Source organism: Ambystoma mexicanum, chromosome 1p, assembly GCF_040938575.1.
Source record: "Ambystoma mexicanum isolate Mex_15411 chromosome 1p, UKY_AmexF1_1, whole genome shotgun sequence".
Taxonomy (NCBI): Eukaryota; Metazoa; Chordata; class Amphibia; order Caudata; family Ambystomatidae; genus Ambystoma; species Ambystoma mexicanum.
In genome coordinates this window covers 1,012,525,297-1,012,541,691 of record NC_090921.1, presented here as the reverse complement: position 1 = coordinate 1,012,541,691, position 16,395 = coordinate 1,012,525,297, and the positions used below count along the sequence as shown (strand labels likewise).

At 45.7% G+C, this 16,395-nt stretch overlaps 1 protein-coding gene across 2 annotated transcripts in view; it reads left to right on the top strand.

Moving 5' to 3' along the window:
* GLG1 (golgi glycoprotein 1) overlaps nucleotides 1-16,395 on the top strand; it is a 1,453,447-nt gene that overhangs the window by 139,525 nt on the left and 1,297,527 nt on the right. For both annotated transcript variants that reach the window (XM_069655141.1, XM_069655148.1), the window contains exon 5: nucleotides 5,864-6,067. In XM_069655141.1, coding sequence (XP_069511242.1) covers nucleotides 5,864-6,067 — 204 coding nt within the window. The remainder of the gene's footprint in view (nucleotides 1-5,863; nucleotides 6,068-16,395) is intronic.

Genomic DNA, 16,395 nt, shown 5'->3' with positions numbered 1-16,395 from the left:
CACTAGTTGCCTTACAATTGCAGTGACATTTGTTCAACACTGCGTTAGCTTGCCTTCTAATTTCTTAATCCAGTGTTCATCCTCGACCCATTCAACATCATACAATCGGAGTATACTGGTAATTGCGTTAAACTCGCGCATCAGGAGCTTTTCTATGTCTGACACCTTTCCATAATGCCTGATGTGTGTTTAAGGCCCTCTCACAAGTGGGATACTTTGTTATCCTGCAGTGCCTTAGGATCTGTAGTTCTGTCTTTGGTTGACTAGTGGAAGCACCTTTTTGGCAGACCATGTCCTGTCCAGGACTTTGCCCACTCCAAACAGAAGAGCCTCCTGTTCTTTAAAGGGGAAGTACTGTATTTTCTGAGCCACCCTACTTTGGCGATTCCTTTGGGATTCTGAGACCTACAAACTGTGGCCCAGAGGCTGTATAGGATGTAACCGGCCCTCAGGCTGAGGACTTGTTAAAGCCCAGTACTGCACTTGCGTCTGAGGCGGCATACATTACCAGTGTCTCACTGAGGGTACAAAAACATCTTGATGGTGGTTCTGGGGTCTGCTCATAACTGTACCCCAGTTCTTTTGTGTGAATTTCTTCCACAGCCATATTGGCATGCATCAGATTAGCAAGCAATGTACACTTCCTGCGCATCAACCCATATTCTCCTTGGGTGCTACATCCTAGGCCCCTTTATGGGTTCTGGCTTTTGCAGCATGTGCTCAGATTGCTCCATTCGCATTGACAACCCCAACATTGACTACTACAGCCTCACCTTCTGCACTGTGTTCTTCTGCTCCTGAGGATAGATTCTTCAACAGATTCCAGAACTTGCGATTCAAGACCATGGCAGATTGTTTTAAGGGCTATATCACTGGCTGTATCAGAGAGCGCAAGCTGTTATTCCTGTGACACCCCCTGCAGTCTGTTGCACCAACGACTCACCAATGTCAGGCTACTTAGCCTGTTGAAGCGCAGTGCAAGTACTCGGACACTAATCTACAAGGCAGGACCTGGTTTCTGAGATAGTCAATGTTGGGGCGAATTCTCATAAATGTGGTTATTCCCTTCACCTTTGAGACCCCCCCAGCAACTTTGCTGGATTTTGAGGACTTGATTTTTTTTACCTGGAAGGAGTGAGCCTTTTTTCCACTCTCGTATTTTGATGTGTTTTACTCTTGTTCCTTGATTATGGAGTTTTAGATAACTCCATAGGAATCATATTTTCATGTTACACCGCGCCCTCAGTGCAGTAACACAGGGAAGCTTTTTTAGCAGTCCCAAGGTTTAAATACTTCTCTGGGATAAACTGTTTCCTAGAGAATATAAGGTTAAATTGACTTTACTCTTTTTAAATTCCTAGACCTAGCGCACACTATCTTACTATAGAGTGCTAGAGGGGTTACCTAGTATCCCATGTCTAGAAACTCATGTAGCAGTCAAATGCAAGCCTTTCCTATCGAAATGGCTGGTGGCAGTGGTTTTACAACTACCATGATTTTTTTCCCGACCGGGAACACCGGTAGCTAAAAATCGCAGGAGCCATGTTTTTCAAGATGGTGCTTTAAGCCCCTTTATTTCTTTTTGGAAAGGTCCTTCTAGAGTTTCTCTGTGTGCCAAACCAGGTTTGGTACTTTTTGTTCCTATGCCTTTGGCTGGTTTCAAGACTGAAGACTCCCTCCGGCGTCTGAGGTGGGCAGGAAATGAGGGAGGTGCCCGAAACTCTCTGTGCTTGGTCTCCTAGGAGATCTGAATGCACTCTGGCGTGATTGGCTGGCTGAGCCTGCTGGGTGAGTGGCAGGTAGGCTGGAATGAATGGGAGAAAACTGTTTAAAAGGCGATTCTCTTGGACTGAAAGGCAGTCGACCACTGGCACAAAAGAATTGAAGACGAGCTGCTGCAACTACTGGATCGTTGGTTTGCCCGGTGGAGCCCTGCTGCAGGTCTGAATCACGAAGTTCATCACAACAGAGGACCCTTCAAGGACGACGTCTTCCTTTGAGTTGGTGGGGCCAATCAACTTGTAAGCCACCTGGATGCCATTCTTGGAGCTGGTTAGGATTAACCGGGGGAAGGACACCAGCTTGTGTGCTTGAAGGCACAGCAACCGCAATCGAAGAATTGCCAATTTGCCAGCTATGACCAGTCCCTGTGCAGTGCAGGATTCTCTCGACGTCCTCCCTCTTGTCCCCACGACTGAGTCTCGGGAACAATGAGATCTGCAGGAATAGAAGTCTTCAGCTGCATAGTTTTCTTCAATATAAGATACTGTGGAAACCCGACCGAGAACTTGCTTCACTGCAAAGTGCGTACAACTTTGGAAACTTGCAGGCCTAGTCAGCTTGTGACCCGACCTACAAACCTTTCTTCCATGAACGACTTCTAAGAACCGTGGCCAAGACTTTCCTGTTTTAAATACCATAACCATTTTTACCTATACAAGACATTAGTCCATTGACTTTGGCCTACCTATTGCATTGAATCAACTCCTCTGGTGACATCAAACTATTTGCACTGTTTTAGGGTATCTGTAATTGGTTTATTAACTTATGCCTTTTTGCTCCTACTTCAAGGGAGCTCAACTGCTTAGTATTCAGTATTGTGATACTTGTTATTGTAGACCTTTGTCTAACACCCTTACAAGCTCACATTCCCTCCTGAGATAAGCCTGGCTGCTCAGCTTGCTACCAAAAACTGTGTGGTATAGACTACCAAAGGCTGGTTTTGTTTACACCTCTAGTCCTAGTTGTGTCTAGTGGTCCCAAAGGTTACTGCATGCAAACTCTGCCTAACAGTGCGGACCTGGATAAAGGCTAGTGAAGCAAAGAAAGATGGCCCTTATTTGGTGAGCCTTTCATGAGGATACCGTGCCAGCCAGATTTCCTGGCAATCGCCACCCATTAGACTCTAACAGGAGTCTGGAATCCTCTCTGAATTGTTGGACCGAACAATGTCCAATACAGCCCTTCCATTAGGACTTTCTGGCTGAGATAATCAAATTGTGGCAGAAACCCCATTCTTTGCAGCTTACCAACAAGGGCTGGATGTTTGCTGTGCCTGATCTCTTGCCCTCACTGCATTCAGCAGTGGTGGCTTCAGTGTTTTTTTATGCCAAGCCATCTGTATCCGATACTCCCTATTCATCCATGCTCCGCAGAGAAAACTGAGGCTTATGGTCACAATTTATTCAAAGGCCTCCCTACATCCTGGCAGCTGGTAATTATAACTTGTGGAGCTTGCTGGGTGACTTCAAAGCCTTTCTTCCAGTGGACAAGCAGCAAGCCTCCAATTCTGATCTGATTGAAGCTAAAATCATGGGCCAGAATCTTCTAGAGACATTTGGTCACCATATTGACACAGCAAGCAAGGGGCAAGCTTGGGGACAGATGTGTTGAGCTGCCTGCATGTACTCTACAATTGTTCGGACCATATTTTGGCCATCCGATTGATGCCCTGGTCCCCTTTCATTCCTTCACAGAAGAGTTCATGAGTGCAAGACTTCTACTGAAGCTGCAAATTCCCTAGTGGGTCCAGCACACTTGGTGAAGCACTTTTCAGATTTCTTACTCCAGCTACTCTAGGCAGAGAAGAAATGTGTTTGTTTTTAGATGTGCCATAACCACCTCCAAGGTTTTTTGTGAAGCATACATGTGTGTTGGTTTATTTTGCTAAGAATTTAAGTGACTCTTAATACATTTTTATTCTATATTTTAATATATTTTAAGTGTTTCGTTGTGCATTCCTGACTAGGTTCAGTGTACCTATCATACAGCTCACATCTTAAGATAAGCCTGACTGCTCTGCCACTCTACCAAGATCTGAGTAGTACAGACTGATACTAGAGTTGGCGATCTACTAACGACTGTGATAGCTTACTAAAGTCTTACCTCCAAGTGGGAATTTAGGACAACTCCCCTCAGTCGGGTGGAACTAGATGATGTAGAGTCAAACTAACCCAAGTATCCCTTAACCACACCAACCAGTCGCACATACTTTTGTAATCAAATATGTGGGTGTTTGAAAAATCATCCCCCACCCATTGGTCAAACCTATACCAAAGAAATAAGATCTTCTCGAATTCCCATGTTCTCATTGGTCACATTTATCAAACTACCATCTGCACAGATTTCCAGCACACCCCTTTTTGGGGTTTGTCCGTGGTAGGTCATGACATCAGTTACACATTTAAACACAAACATAATTAAAAGTTCCAGTTTGCCTTGGAACTTCCCCAGATGTGCTGCACATGGTTAGTAGGGACACTTTAAACAATAGGGGGAGTGGTAGAATGAACAAGTTTCCTTTTGATCTGTTGATAACTCTAGGTGCCCAGACTTTCTGGTATCCTTATCTAAACGACTGCCCAGGGTCCGCATAATCTACTAGCTCACTAGCATTGCGGAGTAGTTTTCATGAAGCGCAAGTACCATTTGCACGATGGTCTACCTTGCTGGTGAGTATGGGGATGTTGGAAATGTATATTTCGTTTACTGCAATCACACCATTTGTAGTAAATGGCAAGTACAAGTTTCACTCTGCATGCTTGAAAGCATTGCACCAAATGGATATTGTGCGTATGTCGACATGCACCATTTTAGAAAAAGCAGTGGTAACTATTTTGTCAGTCACCTTGGGCAGTGCATTTCTCATGTGGAGTAGGTAAACTAAGCAACTTGCCCTGCAGGTCTAGTGGAAGTTTTAAGAATTTGCAAGGCCTGCTACCAATTGGACACGCCTGGCCTCCGGGCACAACCTGAGAAAATAATCGAAACCCATAAAGTAATGGTCAACTCGGCCCTTGGGTGTCCCTTCACTCTAGGTTTGTTTGGTCAAAAGCAGATGGCTGGGCTACCCTGGACAATGAAGACTACAATCTACTTTTGAATCTCCTTTTTGCAGTAGTGCCAAGTCATAAAAGCGCAGCCTGGCTGTAACTGACAATCTGCTAATGTTGCGGCTACTCATTGCCTTCCCTTAGCCTCCAACCCTGCAAAACCAGTTTTCCCAGTCTGAGTTCACCTTGCAAACGCTGGCTGCAGGGCCTAGCCAAACTATGAAAAGCACACTGCATACAGAGGTGTACATATTCACCATGTACACCAAACATATGGCCCTTGAATCCCCATATAGGCATGTTTAAAACTACTGCATCCCCTTCCCAGTCGTTTCTTCATGACAATCTCCTTTCTCAAATGCGCATTATGAAGCTTTGTTGCCCAGTTTCTAGGTGCTTTGTGGCACACCATACCTATATTGCATTTATATATCTCGGCTCTTTTGACATGCATCTTGCAGCGCGCGTGCAATCAAAATGTTTCAACTCCAACACAAGGTAACACTAAAAGTAACGCATCCCATTCACTACGCTAGATACATGTACAATTGCAACGTCACGCCTAATCCACCATTCCCTCAGTCACCAATATGGCACGTGCAACATGAACCCCCTTTTCTCATTGGGACCTTTCCTGACCCCCACACTCCCTAGCACTCACTGTAATTTCCACCGCACTGTCCATTATTTTAGTTCAAGCTTATTTGTGGCATGGAGTGCCACTAAAATGTATAACCACATGCATTTTAAGTTAAAGTGCTATGAGGTGTTTCAATTTGAATGGGTCTTTCGTAGTCCCATTGACCCAAGAAGGGGGAAAAAGCTAGTAGCCTTTGTTGGAATGTGATTGTTTAAAATCTATATCTGGGTTGTCTTACACTGCGATTTCAAGAGCACATTCTGACTTGTTAGACTGTATAGCTGAATGCTTTGTGCCTACAATTCTGAAAAGTGAGAAATGCTATAGATAGTGGTGGTTTGGTTCAAGAATAAAACTTCAATGTCCAATCTCCATCTGACTCTAATTTCAGGATGCACACTCACAGGGTGAGGTGGTGTCCTGCCTGGAGAAAGGCCTTGTCAAGGAGGCAGAAGAATCTGAACACAAAACCAGTGTCTCTGATAAATGTAAGCGAGCTATTCTGCGTGTGGCTGAGCTCTCGTCTGATGACTTTCACCTGGATCGACACCTTTACTTTGCTTGTCGTGATGATCGAGAACGTTTCTGTGAGAATGTAAGTCACTGGGTTTTTCTGAAAAAGATTCTTATTTGCTCCCTCAAACCAGCTTTGCCACAAGCATGTCACTGCAACGATCTGTTCCCAAAATTTAGATATATCACTTAATGTAATGTCGGATTTGTTAGTTATGGCATTTTTTTACTGAATAATATGCTGTACTAGCATTTGAGTCCTGCACTCTGTCTATAGCAGTACTGCTCCATGCTTTAATATTACAATCTGGGTCTTTTGAAAAATTTCAAGTGGTAGCATAGTACTGCAGCTCAGGAGAGGCTTGTGAAAGTATTTTACAGACAGCGATCTGTTTGAAATTAAGACTTGAGGTATAAAAGAGACCAGATGTGTTTTTAATCTAAACATTGGAGGCATACAGGGTTGGTTATTTGTAGAAGGGAAATGCGATGTCAAACGCCCATTTACAGTCTTAAGCATATGGTATGGTGTGGTCACTGGACAGGCTGGAATCCAATACACAATATTGCTGAGAAGTTTGTAAAACTGTCTGCCTCGCATAACCTAGATTTGGACTCGATGTGCAGTGTGGTTAGCCCAGTGAATTGAACATGAGACTAGGTTTCTCCAGCATGGGGTCTGGCATGGATTCACATGCTCATGAATATTCCCCGTCAGGCCGGGAATCCTCGGTATAGAAAAAAATCAGTATCAGTTCTGATATGTTTCTTAGTAACCAATCATTGGTCTCTGGGTCGTACTGCCCCCAGCCAATGACTGCCCTCTCCCTAAGCCCCGCCTCTCGCAGCCATCCTGAGATTTTTACTGCACGTTCAAGTGTTGGGAGTCCTCGTGCTGTAGCTCTCGAGCTTTTGCTGCGTTTTTGTGCTTTTTTTCAGATTTTTCTAATTTTTCGGTTAAATAGAGGCTCAAGCTCCACCGTTGCTACATCCGATCAACGGGGACCCGTTTCGGAGTTTCTACGCCCCTCAAGGGTGAAGACTTCGTCGAGTTACGCTTTTGGAGGATTCCAGAAGTTCGGAGGCCTACCCCAGACATGGCCCAGGAGAAAGGAAGCTCGATGCCCGGGAAGCTGTTCAGGACCTGCCCTGGATGCCAGCTTCAGAATGTGTTCGAGGACGAGCATTTGTTATGCCTCTGTCTCCATGAGGACAAGACTCACGTGGAGGAGGACTGTGCGTTTTGTGGGAACATGTCGGAGCGGACCATGAAGGATCGCCACCTCCGTCTCGCCAACTGGCTGGAAGGGAAGAGCCCGTCAGGCGAGAAGAAAGTCTGTGCAGTCTAAGTCCTGTGAGGGCGCCCCGGCGACGGGGGCCCAACAAAAGGCTAAGCACCGCAAGTCCAGGAGCGCCGAACGGTCAGGCTCCTTGGCTGCCATGCAGGGCACATCCTCCCTGGCACCATCAACCATGAGCCAACGCTCTGGCTTGGGTAAGAGGAAGTCCGAGAACCCGGCGAAGCTTCTGGAGAGGCCCCGGTCTATCTCGAAGACTCCGGCAGAGGGGGAGCGAGCCCTTGCGCCTGTCGTTTCCGGTGCCGCAGGACACTTCGACGGCCATTTTGTCAGCAATTCAGTCCTTATGCTCTGAGATGAGGACAAGGTTGCCCCTCCCCCCGACGGGTACCTGAGCCAGACCCGACGGGGGAACCAGAGCCAGGACCTTCGGAAAGGCCACTGCATAAGAGGACGCATCCTCCGCCACCTCTTCCACTTCTGTGGCCTGCTCTGCCTTCCCCCTCGGTCAACTACCCACGGGGATGATACGGGCACGGACACGGCTACGACAGGTACAGATGACAAAGGAGGCGGTGACGGGACGTGTCCCCCGTCGCCCCCTGCTAGGGCGTCCCCACCCGAGATTGGATCCTTCCATGCCTTGATTTCCAGGGCATCCAAGCTCTTACAGCTCTGCCCCGAAGAGAAGGAAGGGTTCCTTTACCAACGGCGCGAGGCTAAAAGGAAGGCGGTCCTCGCCGTACCACTTCTTGATGACATCTGGGATGAGGGGCTCTCCCTCCTCAAGCACCCTGCCACGGCGCCTGCAAAGAGGGACCGGTACAAGAAGTACCAGGCCCCCGACGCTGCCCCTTGTGCCTTCGGGCGCAACCTACCCTGGATTCAGGTCGTCTCGGCGGCGGCAAAGAAAGCTGGGGGAGCATCGGCTTCGACATCAACTTCCCCGCCGGACGGCGAGGGCAGGAAGCTAGATGCGATGGGACGGGGAGCCCGAGAGCCCCAAATGGGAAATCAGATTTAGGCAGAAACACTGCAGCATTTAGCATTTCCCATTTGGGGCTCTCGGGCCCCCCGTGGGGAGCCGGAGAGCCCCAAATGGGAAATCAGCTGTAGGCAGAAACACTGCGGCATGTAAACACAACCATGTTGTGTTTCTGCCTGCCTTGGCTTTCACTTTGGGTCTCCGGTGCTCCGAGCTGGAGGAGCCTGAGAAACTTGGAAAGAAAAACCGCAGCGTTTTCAAACACAACGTATTTGTTTGCGGTCGCTTGAGAAGCGACCGCAAACATAAATACGTTTTTAAAGCTGCGTTTTCCTCCAGCCCGGTAAACTTAGAAAAAAACGCAGCTAGTGCTTTTATTTATTTATTTTTTTAAATAAATAGCACTTACCGAAATTCAGCTGCAGCTTTCCTGCTTTGGTCCGCGTCCTCAGAGTCCCGGCACCAATGAAGGAAAAGTCACCCAGCGGTAGCTTTTGTTTACTACAGCTGGCTGGCTTTTCCTTCATTAGTGCCGCAAAAGCCAGCACAGGCGGGCATCCCTTTCACAAAATGGATGCGCCCATGTGCTTGCTTTTGCAAATTTTGAGCTTGAATAGCTCAAAATTTGACATAGAAAGTTTTTTTTTTTTTAAAAGTGCTAGTATTTTTTTTAATTTTGCCTATCTATTTTTAAAATAACATTTTTTACTGGACTATCCCTTTAATATGCTTCCTAGTGCACCATTCACGTATTCATACCACATTTACATGATTACATAAATGACATACTTGGTTCTGCAATTGATGAATTGATCAATGGTTTTTTCATAGATTGTGCCAAATTGTACACTTTTGGTGGTCATTGCATGTGAACACATTGAACATGTTCCACATTTATGGAAACCTGGCTTGATTTGTTTTGATAGCAAATTGGTTGTTGTCGGGGGTTCTATAAATGAGGGACTGAGTATATACTCTTCAAGGTAGGTGTTCTGCAATAAGATATTTTGGTTTATTGGAAACCCAGTCCTGTATATCTTATTCTACTGCAAGAATATGCACGTGTTTTTGTAAAGTTCTTTGTAACTTCGCATTTTCCTTGTTGTATTCGGTCACGAATCGAATATTTTTCTCAGGTTGTGCTTTTTCATTCTTGGTCTTGGCCTTGAGTAATTTGGCCCTAGGAATGGTGTTAGCTTGGTTGATTGCTGTTTCAGTGCTTGTCTTGTATCCTCTTCCTAGAAATCTGTTCTGTAATAAGTTGCATTCTTCCTGGTATGTTTTTGTTGAGCTGCAGTTTCTTCTTGCCCTGATGAACTCACACTTTGGTATGTTATCAATTGCATTCCTTTTGTGGCAGCTTGTGGAGAAGAGGACAGAATTCATCTGTGCGCTTACTGTATGTCCTGGTTTCTATGCCGCCCAGTGTGGCCGATAGTCTCATGTTGAGAAAGTCAATTTTGTTCTCCTTCTGTCCGTCAGTTCTATACCAAAACTGTTGGTGTACAGCTAGGTCTTGTATTTGAGCAGTTCTTCTTTACCTCTAGTCCAAATTAGTAGAATATCGTCGATAAATCGAAACCATTTCAAAATCTGCCTGTTCTATTGGTCATCACTAAAGGCATGGATCTATTCCGATCTATTAATAAAGATTTGCAATGATTGTGGCATATGTTGCCCCATAGGAATTCCTTTTTTCTGTTTGTAGTATATCCCATCAAAAAGAAAAATGCTGTTTGCCAGCGAGAATTCAAGTATCTCTTTGGTTATGTTAAGGTTTGATTAAGTGGATGCCGAGGCTTGGGAGAATGCATAGTCTATAGCCTCTAGGGCCAGTGTGCTCAATTGCTGTATACAGAGCCTTCACATCTAATGTCACCAATAGATAACCTGGTTCCCATTTCACCTCGTGTAAGACTGCCAGTGTGTGCATGGGGTCCCTAAGGTATGTTGGGATTTTTGGGACTTCCTTTTCTGTGACGTTGATGTATTTGGCCATCGGTTCAGTATTTGCAGCACACTTACGATGGCAGTCCATCCCAGTGTACCCTTATCTAGACGACTGGCTCATAACCGGAGACCTGACACAAATGTGTCTAGAGCACACACATGCCAAAATCAACCTTTTGTGCCAATTGGCTTTCCCATTCAAATATAAGTCTTGTGCTTGGGCAAGTAAAACAATTCTGGGCACATTGATTTGAACGCAGTCTTCCCATCCAATAAAAGAGTACAAAACATGCTGTTTAAAATCTCATGTGGCTGGTTGTCAGATGCGCCTTGTTTGTATCATGGCTTCATGCCCATACCTTGTCCCACAAGCACGTCTGCACATGCGTCCAGTGCAAGAGTGGGGAGTTTAACATTGGTCTCAAGCAAGTGGTCTGTGGGACGATCTAATTGTCATTTTGTAATGGCTAGTACAAGCACTGCAGTGGTTGTCAGCGGAAAACATGTTTAAGGGAAAATCCTTTCGAAATTCAGCAGTGCAAGCCACTCTTAAAACAGGCGCCTCACACTCGGGGGTGGAGAGCAAATCTTTTCCACCAAACCACACACAGCAGGCGGGGAGACACTGTCAAAAAACCACATCAAGCTGCTAGTTGCTGCCAGTCTTCAAAGCACTTCAAGCTTTTTAACATTAGCTAGCAGGAAATACTGTTCTAGTCCTCACAAGCAGCACTACTGCCACATTCTATATAAATAAGCAGGGCGGGTACACTCGCTATGTCTGTCCAGGTTTGCTCAGAGAATTTAAAACTTGTCGCTCTAATGCAACATTCTCTTGTCTCAAAACGTTCCAGGGGAACACAACTCTCTGGCAGATGACTTAAGTAGAAGTTTACAGCTGCCTGCAGAGCATGAGTGGCAAATACAGATTTTAACATATTCATACAATAGGGACAACTAAACCTAGATGTCGTAACACAAAACGCACATTGCCCGGACTACACATCCTGATTCCCCAGACAAGGTCGAAAGAATTGGTCAGGGACATTTGCTTACATCAATAATGGTCAGTGAACTGCAAGCCTTTCAGTTCAAGATCCATTTTTTTGTTCATAAAGGCAACGTTCTACAAGCACACACATGCTTTTCTCTTAAATATAAAGTTCTATGTCAACCAGTTCAACTAATTCAGCAGAATGAAGCCTCCATACATTAGACGTTGGGAGAGCTGGAATGTACTACTTGAGTATGACAAAGCCACTGAGGAAAACAAATCCGCTTTTTGTTTCCCTAGCCATGGGAAGAGAAAGGGATCATGTCTCTAAATCAGCTATTTCAAGATCGATTGTTAGGGAGAATTCTGTGTTTAGGCTGAATTTCCTAACCTAGCGAGTCCCCCAGCAGCTTTGCTGGATTTTTGGGGTTTATTTTTTTCTCCTGTCAAGAGTGAGACTTTTACCCTCACTCTTGGACATGATTTGAGTGTTTCTTTGAATCTAGAAGTGTTTAATTGGCTATGGGGTCTCTTACTACATAGGGCTTCATGTGTTTTTGTGATGTGTTACACAGCACCCTCAGTGCAGTGACAGGGGTGTCGTAGTGACTGACCCCCCAGTATAGACTCCATACCCTGGGACTGACTACTGTCTCCCAGGGCATGTAAAGTCACCATTGACTTTACTAGTCTTAAATTCTGAACAGAACCAGTACAAACCATCATATTGTGGACGTACTGGCTGGGGCAATTCGATTGCCCCTGGGTCTGTTAGTCGAGGGGGCACATCTCCGTCCCCCTGATTGAGTTTTGGCTGGTGGCAGTGGATACTACTTTTATATTCAACCGCAAATATTTTCCTATGGGATTTCCCATTGTTTTAGGCTACTATCTTTATTTAATTATTTACGGTAGCCTCGAACATACCGCCGGTTTATTTAATTAATATTAATTCTCCGGTTGGTATTTTTTGCCAAAACTTGATTCTAAAATGGCGTTTGTGTTCTGTTCTGTGACTCCAACCCAAGTCGAGCCCTTTGTTCCACTTTTTGGCAGGGCTTCTCCACAGAAGCCCTCCAAAGTGGTGCCACTCTGTCTGGGGTACTTGGGAGGGGTGGAGGGGAATTTAGGCACCCTGGACTGAGTTGCTTAGGCAACTCAAGTCGCACTCCATGCTGATTGGCCCAACATGTTTGAGTGACAGCTAGGCTGAGTGAATGGGGGTTTGCTGCATAAAAGCAGGGCTTTGGGGACTGGAACTTCAGAAGTCGCCACAGGACCTAAGAATCCGACGAGGGAAAAGCTGAGCCGGCTGCCACGACACCACCACCGGTGGTGCCCTGCTGGACCGCCTCACCACTTTTCCCAACGACAGAGGAGATCTCCCGCCAGAGAGTCTTCTTCCTTTGGCTGGTGGGGATAACCAGTTTCACCGTCTTTTCGTCTTCCCGACGTACCTCGTGGCCGCCTTGCCTGTGCCAAGCACCCCGGCAACCGGGATACCACGTTTTACCACGACCGCGAAACAAAGGTACCTCCTTTAACCGGAAAACTCAGCAGCTGGTTTCTGCCCTGGTAGTGCAACGACCTTCATCTTTCCTCCAAGTCGAGATCTTCTCTTCCCCTGGACGTCGGCGCAACTTGCAACCACTACCAGGAACAACTGCCACCGCTGTAGGATCCTTACCACTTAAGGTACCGTGTCCCGCCTGGCTTCCCTTGCTACCGACTGTACGGGGTAGATTTAGCCCCTGGCTTTCGAACCTGGGTTAGCCTGGGACGCCCTGGCTAAACTTTCCTGAGCCTCTCTAAACCCTTTTTGAACCCTCTGCGAGACTTTCTAAGCCTAGTGTAACTGTGTGATCTTGGGCGCATTTGTGCTCTGCTCTCTAAGAGTGGGCCCAGCCTTTGGACTTTGGCTCACCAGTGACTCTTGCTCTTCTGCCTTGCTAACAGTGTTCCTGAATCTTAGAGTGGTGATCCTTTCCATATTCTGTCTTTTTCCCCCCTCCCTTTCTCACAAACTTATTGGAGTGCCATCTAGTTAAGCGCTCACCTCTGTATGAAAATAAGTGGTGTTTTACAGTGACTTATCTGATAAGGAAAAAGGGGTGTATATATTATAATAGTAACTGTGTTTAGAATATTTTACAATAAGTGCTGGAGTGTTTTCAACAGTGTTTTTAAATAAATAATTATATACTTTGATACCAAAGCTCTGGTCAGTGTTTGCTTGTATTGTTGTATCTGGGTGCCTATTGTGTATACTCTGCATACTGCCGAACTCTTCTTGAGGGAAGTCTGACTGCTCAGCCACAGCTACCAGGTAAATCTTGGTGGTACAGTCTGCTACCAAGTGGGTTTGCTGCCAACACCTGTAGTCTTAAATCTTTTGCAGTGGTCCCTAAGGGAACTGCACAGGTTTCTGCCTAACAATTGTCAAGTGCATCCAAATGTTAATCTGTCCAAGAAAATCTCATGCCCAGGGCACACAACTTGCTGCACAGAAGCTACTCTAGAATTCATAGTAAATGTACCTTTAGATGCCATTTGCAAGGCCCCTACTTGTAGTTCCATTCACCCCTTCACTCACTACTACTGTTTGCTTGCCCCACCTGGGAGTCTCCTCTTGAATGTGCATCCACTAGGGAATGTCACAATATTGATTTTTTTTTTTTGTTGACTGATGACCTTCATTTGAAATGACGGTATACTGCAGTTGTTGTGGTATAGTGTTCAGTTGGACTAATCTCTTTGGTTCAGCCACCTTCTCGCCACCAGAGTTCCCCCACTTGGCTAAGGCGTTTGTGGTGGGGGCTGTGTTCCCTGGCGGTGATCAGAGGGTGGAACTAAAATGGGCACTGTGGTTGTAGCGTAACGCTACGCTACCCATGCTGCACAGTGGAAAAAATTGAATTATTGTGAATATGTAAAACAAATGCAGAAAATCCAGCCATCATACAGGATTCAATACGTAAAATTCACTTTTCCCAAGCGTGCAAGGGGGTTATGATTATACCAGGTTGAACTAACTCGTTATAGGCTGTAGTTGTACATCCTTGTAATCCTGCCAGAATGATCCTGCTTTCTTGTGTTCATTTTCAACATTTCTTTAGGAAACCCGAGAAATGAGGCACACGCTAGAAACTATTTTGGTTCCTCTAGAGGTTATGCACAATGTACATATTATCCATGCTGGTTTTGAGACTGTCTGCCACAATGACCAATAAAATGCAAATGTCTAAAATTAAACACAGCTGTTGTCTCACATTCTAGCGTTATTTTACCACAAATACAGTTACGTGCACCACAGGAGGGTTTCTGCTGCATTTTATTTTAGAGGCATACAGGTTTGAGTCAAAAATGTAGTGTTATTGGAGACCGGATCACAGTGAGTACATTGGGCAGGCACTTCTCAGCCGATTGGTGTCACAGTTGCCATTTGCCAACGTTTGTCATGGACAAGGTAGAAAGCGGAGATCATCGACTTTACCTAGTACTGCATTTCAAACATTCCATGGAGGCAGCACAGGATCATCTGTGATGCATGTTCCAAGAGACCAGGAGAGGGCAGGGTATGCTCTTACAGTACTAGTCAATTATGCAAGCATACAGACTGACACTTCCTCAGGAAATATGCGCACACCATGAGCCCCAACTCCAGGCTTCATTCATTGACATCTTCAATTAAGTAATGCAAGAGGTATAGATGTGAGTAGCTACAGATTATCGCAGGGCTGATGTATTGGCCTCTGCACAACAGAACAAAGAAAGGCGGCCAGTGGGGTGCTGACTGCCAAAGCCGTGAATGACCACATAGAAGTGATTAGGATTTGGTTGCCAGATTCTTAGGGCTGCAAGGCAGCTCTGAAACATTTAAATTGAAAGACTGTTAAGGCCCGCACTCCTGGCCTGCACCGTGACATGGCTCCGAATTGTTATATGGAGAACAATGGGGAGAAAGGAAGGAGGTTGGAGCTGTTTTTGCAAGGATAGGCTTGCTGAAGGCTGCTTAGTGAAGGAAGCGCTATGAGGGGAAGACGAGTGGGGAGGTATAATTAGAAAGGGCAGGGAGGTTGGCGATAGCTGGCTAATTTTGAATGGCTGGCAGTCTGGCACATAGATTGGATTTAGGTACGGACGTTTTGAAGGAGAGAAAAGGTAACTTTTGACTCTAACACGCTCCCTGCCTAGTCATCCATGCTGGGATTTTCTATACAGACAACTGACAGTTTGCGCTCGCAGCTAGTTCCCGCGGCTATGCTTCACTCACTGTGCAGCCAGCAGGATGAGACCGACAGGAGCACCGTCTTTGTGGTCAATTTAGAAAGCAAAGTGAAGGAGGAAACCCTCTACGAGCTATTCCTGCAGGCTGCGCCATGAAGTAAAGTCAAAATATACAACGACAAAGAAGGAAAACCCAAGCCATTTGGATTTGTCTGCTTTAAGTACGCAGCCTCTGTACCTCATGCTATGGCTCTGATTAATGAAATCTGATTGTATGAAAGACCAATTTAGCTGCAATATCGATTTGGGAGCTCACACTTAACAGATGAACAGCCCTTACCAGGGTACAGACAACACAAACCGAGATCCCTCTACAAATAGTAATGAGTGGCTGGCTGGCAAAGTCCACCCCCCCCCCACGACCCCCCACCTTCTGGATCAATGGAAGCTGCCTTTTTATGTCCATACCCTTTCTTTTTTCCAGGGAATGATAATGTAGCTCAACAGTACGGTCCAGTCACTGTAGAACCTTACCTCCAAATGATTCAACATCATATTGGGAACTGGCCCTTAGCCACCTATGTAAGTGATGTTCAGGATTACTTGGCTGCACTTAGCCCATTGGAGTGGCTGCCTCAAAACCAGAGGGATGAAAAATTTAAACCGAATACTTAGAGTTGCAAAAGAAAGACCGTTGCAAGTCGGTGATCATGACCATGACGGCAACATGGGAAAGAAAAGGCGCTCCAATCGAAAAGAACGTCTGAAGTATAAAGCACGGAAACACTAAGGAGTGTTTATCTGATCACGTTAATGGTTGCCTTGTAATGCACTAAATTGTAACCTGGGTTCTTTGCACTTAAGGAATGTATAGTGTGCAACACAGATTCGGGCACTAAAGCAGCAGCCAAAAAACGAATGTGTAAAGTTTTTTGTACATTTTATTTTTTTTCTTA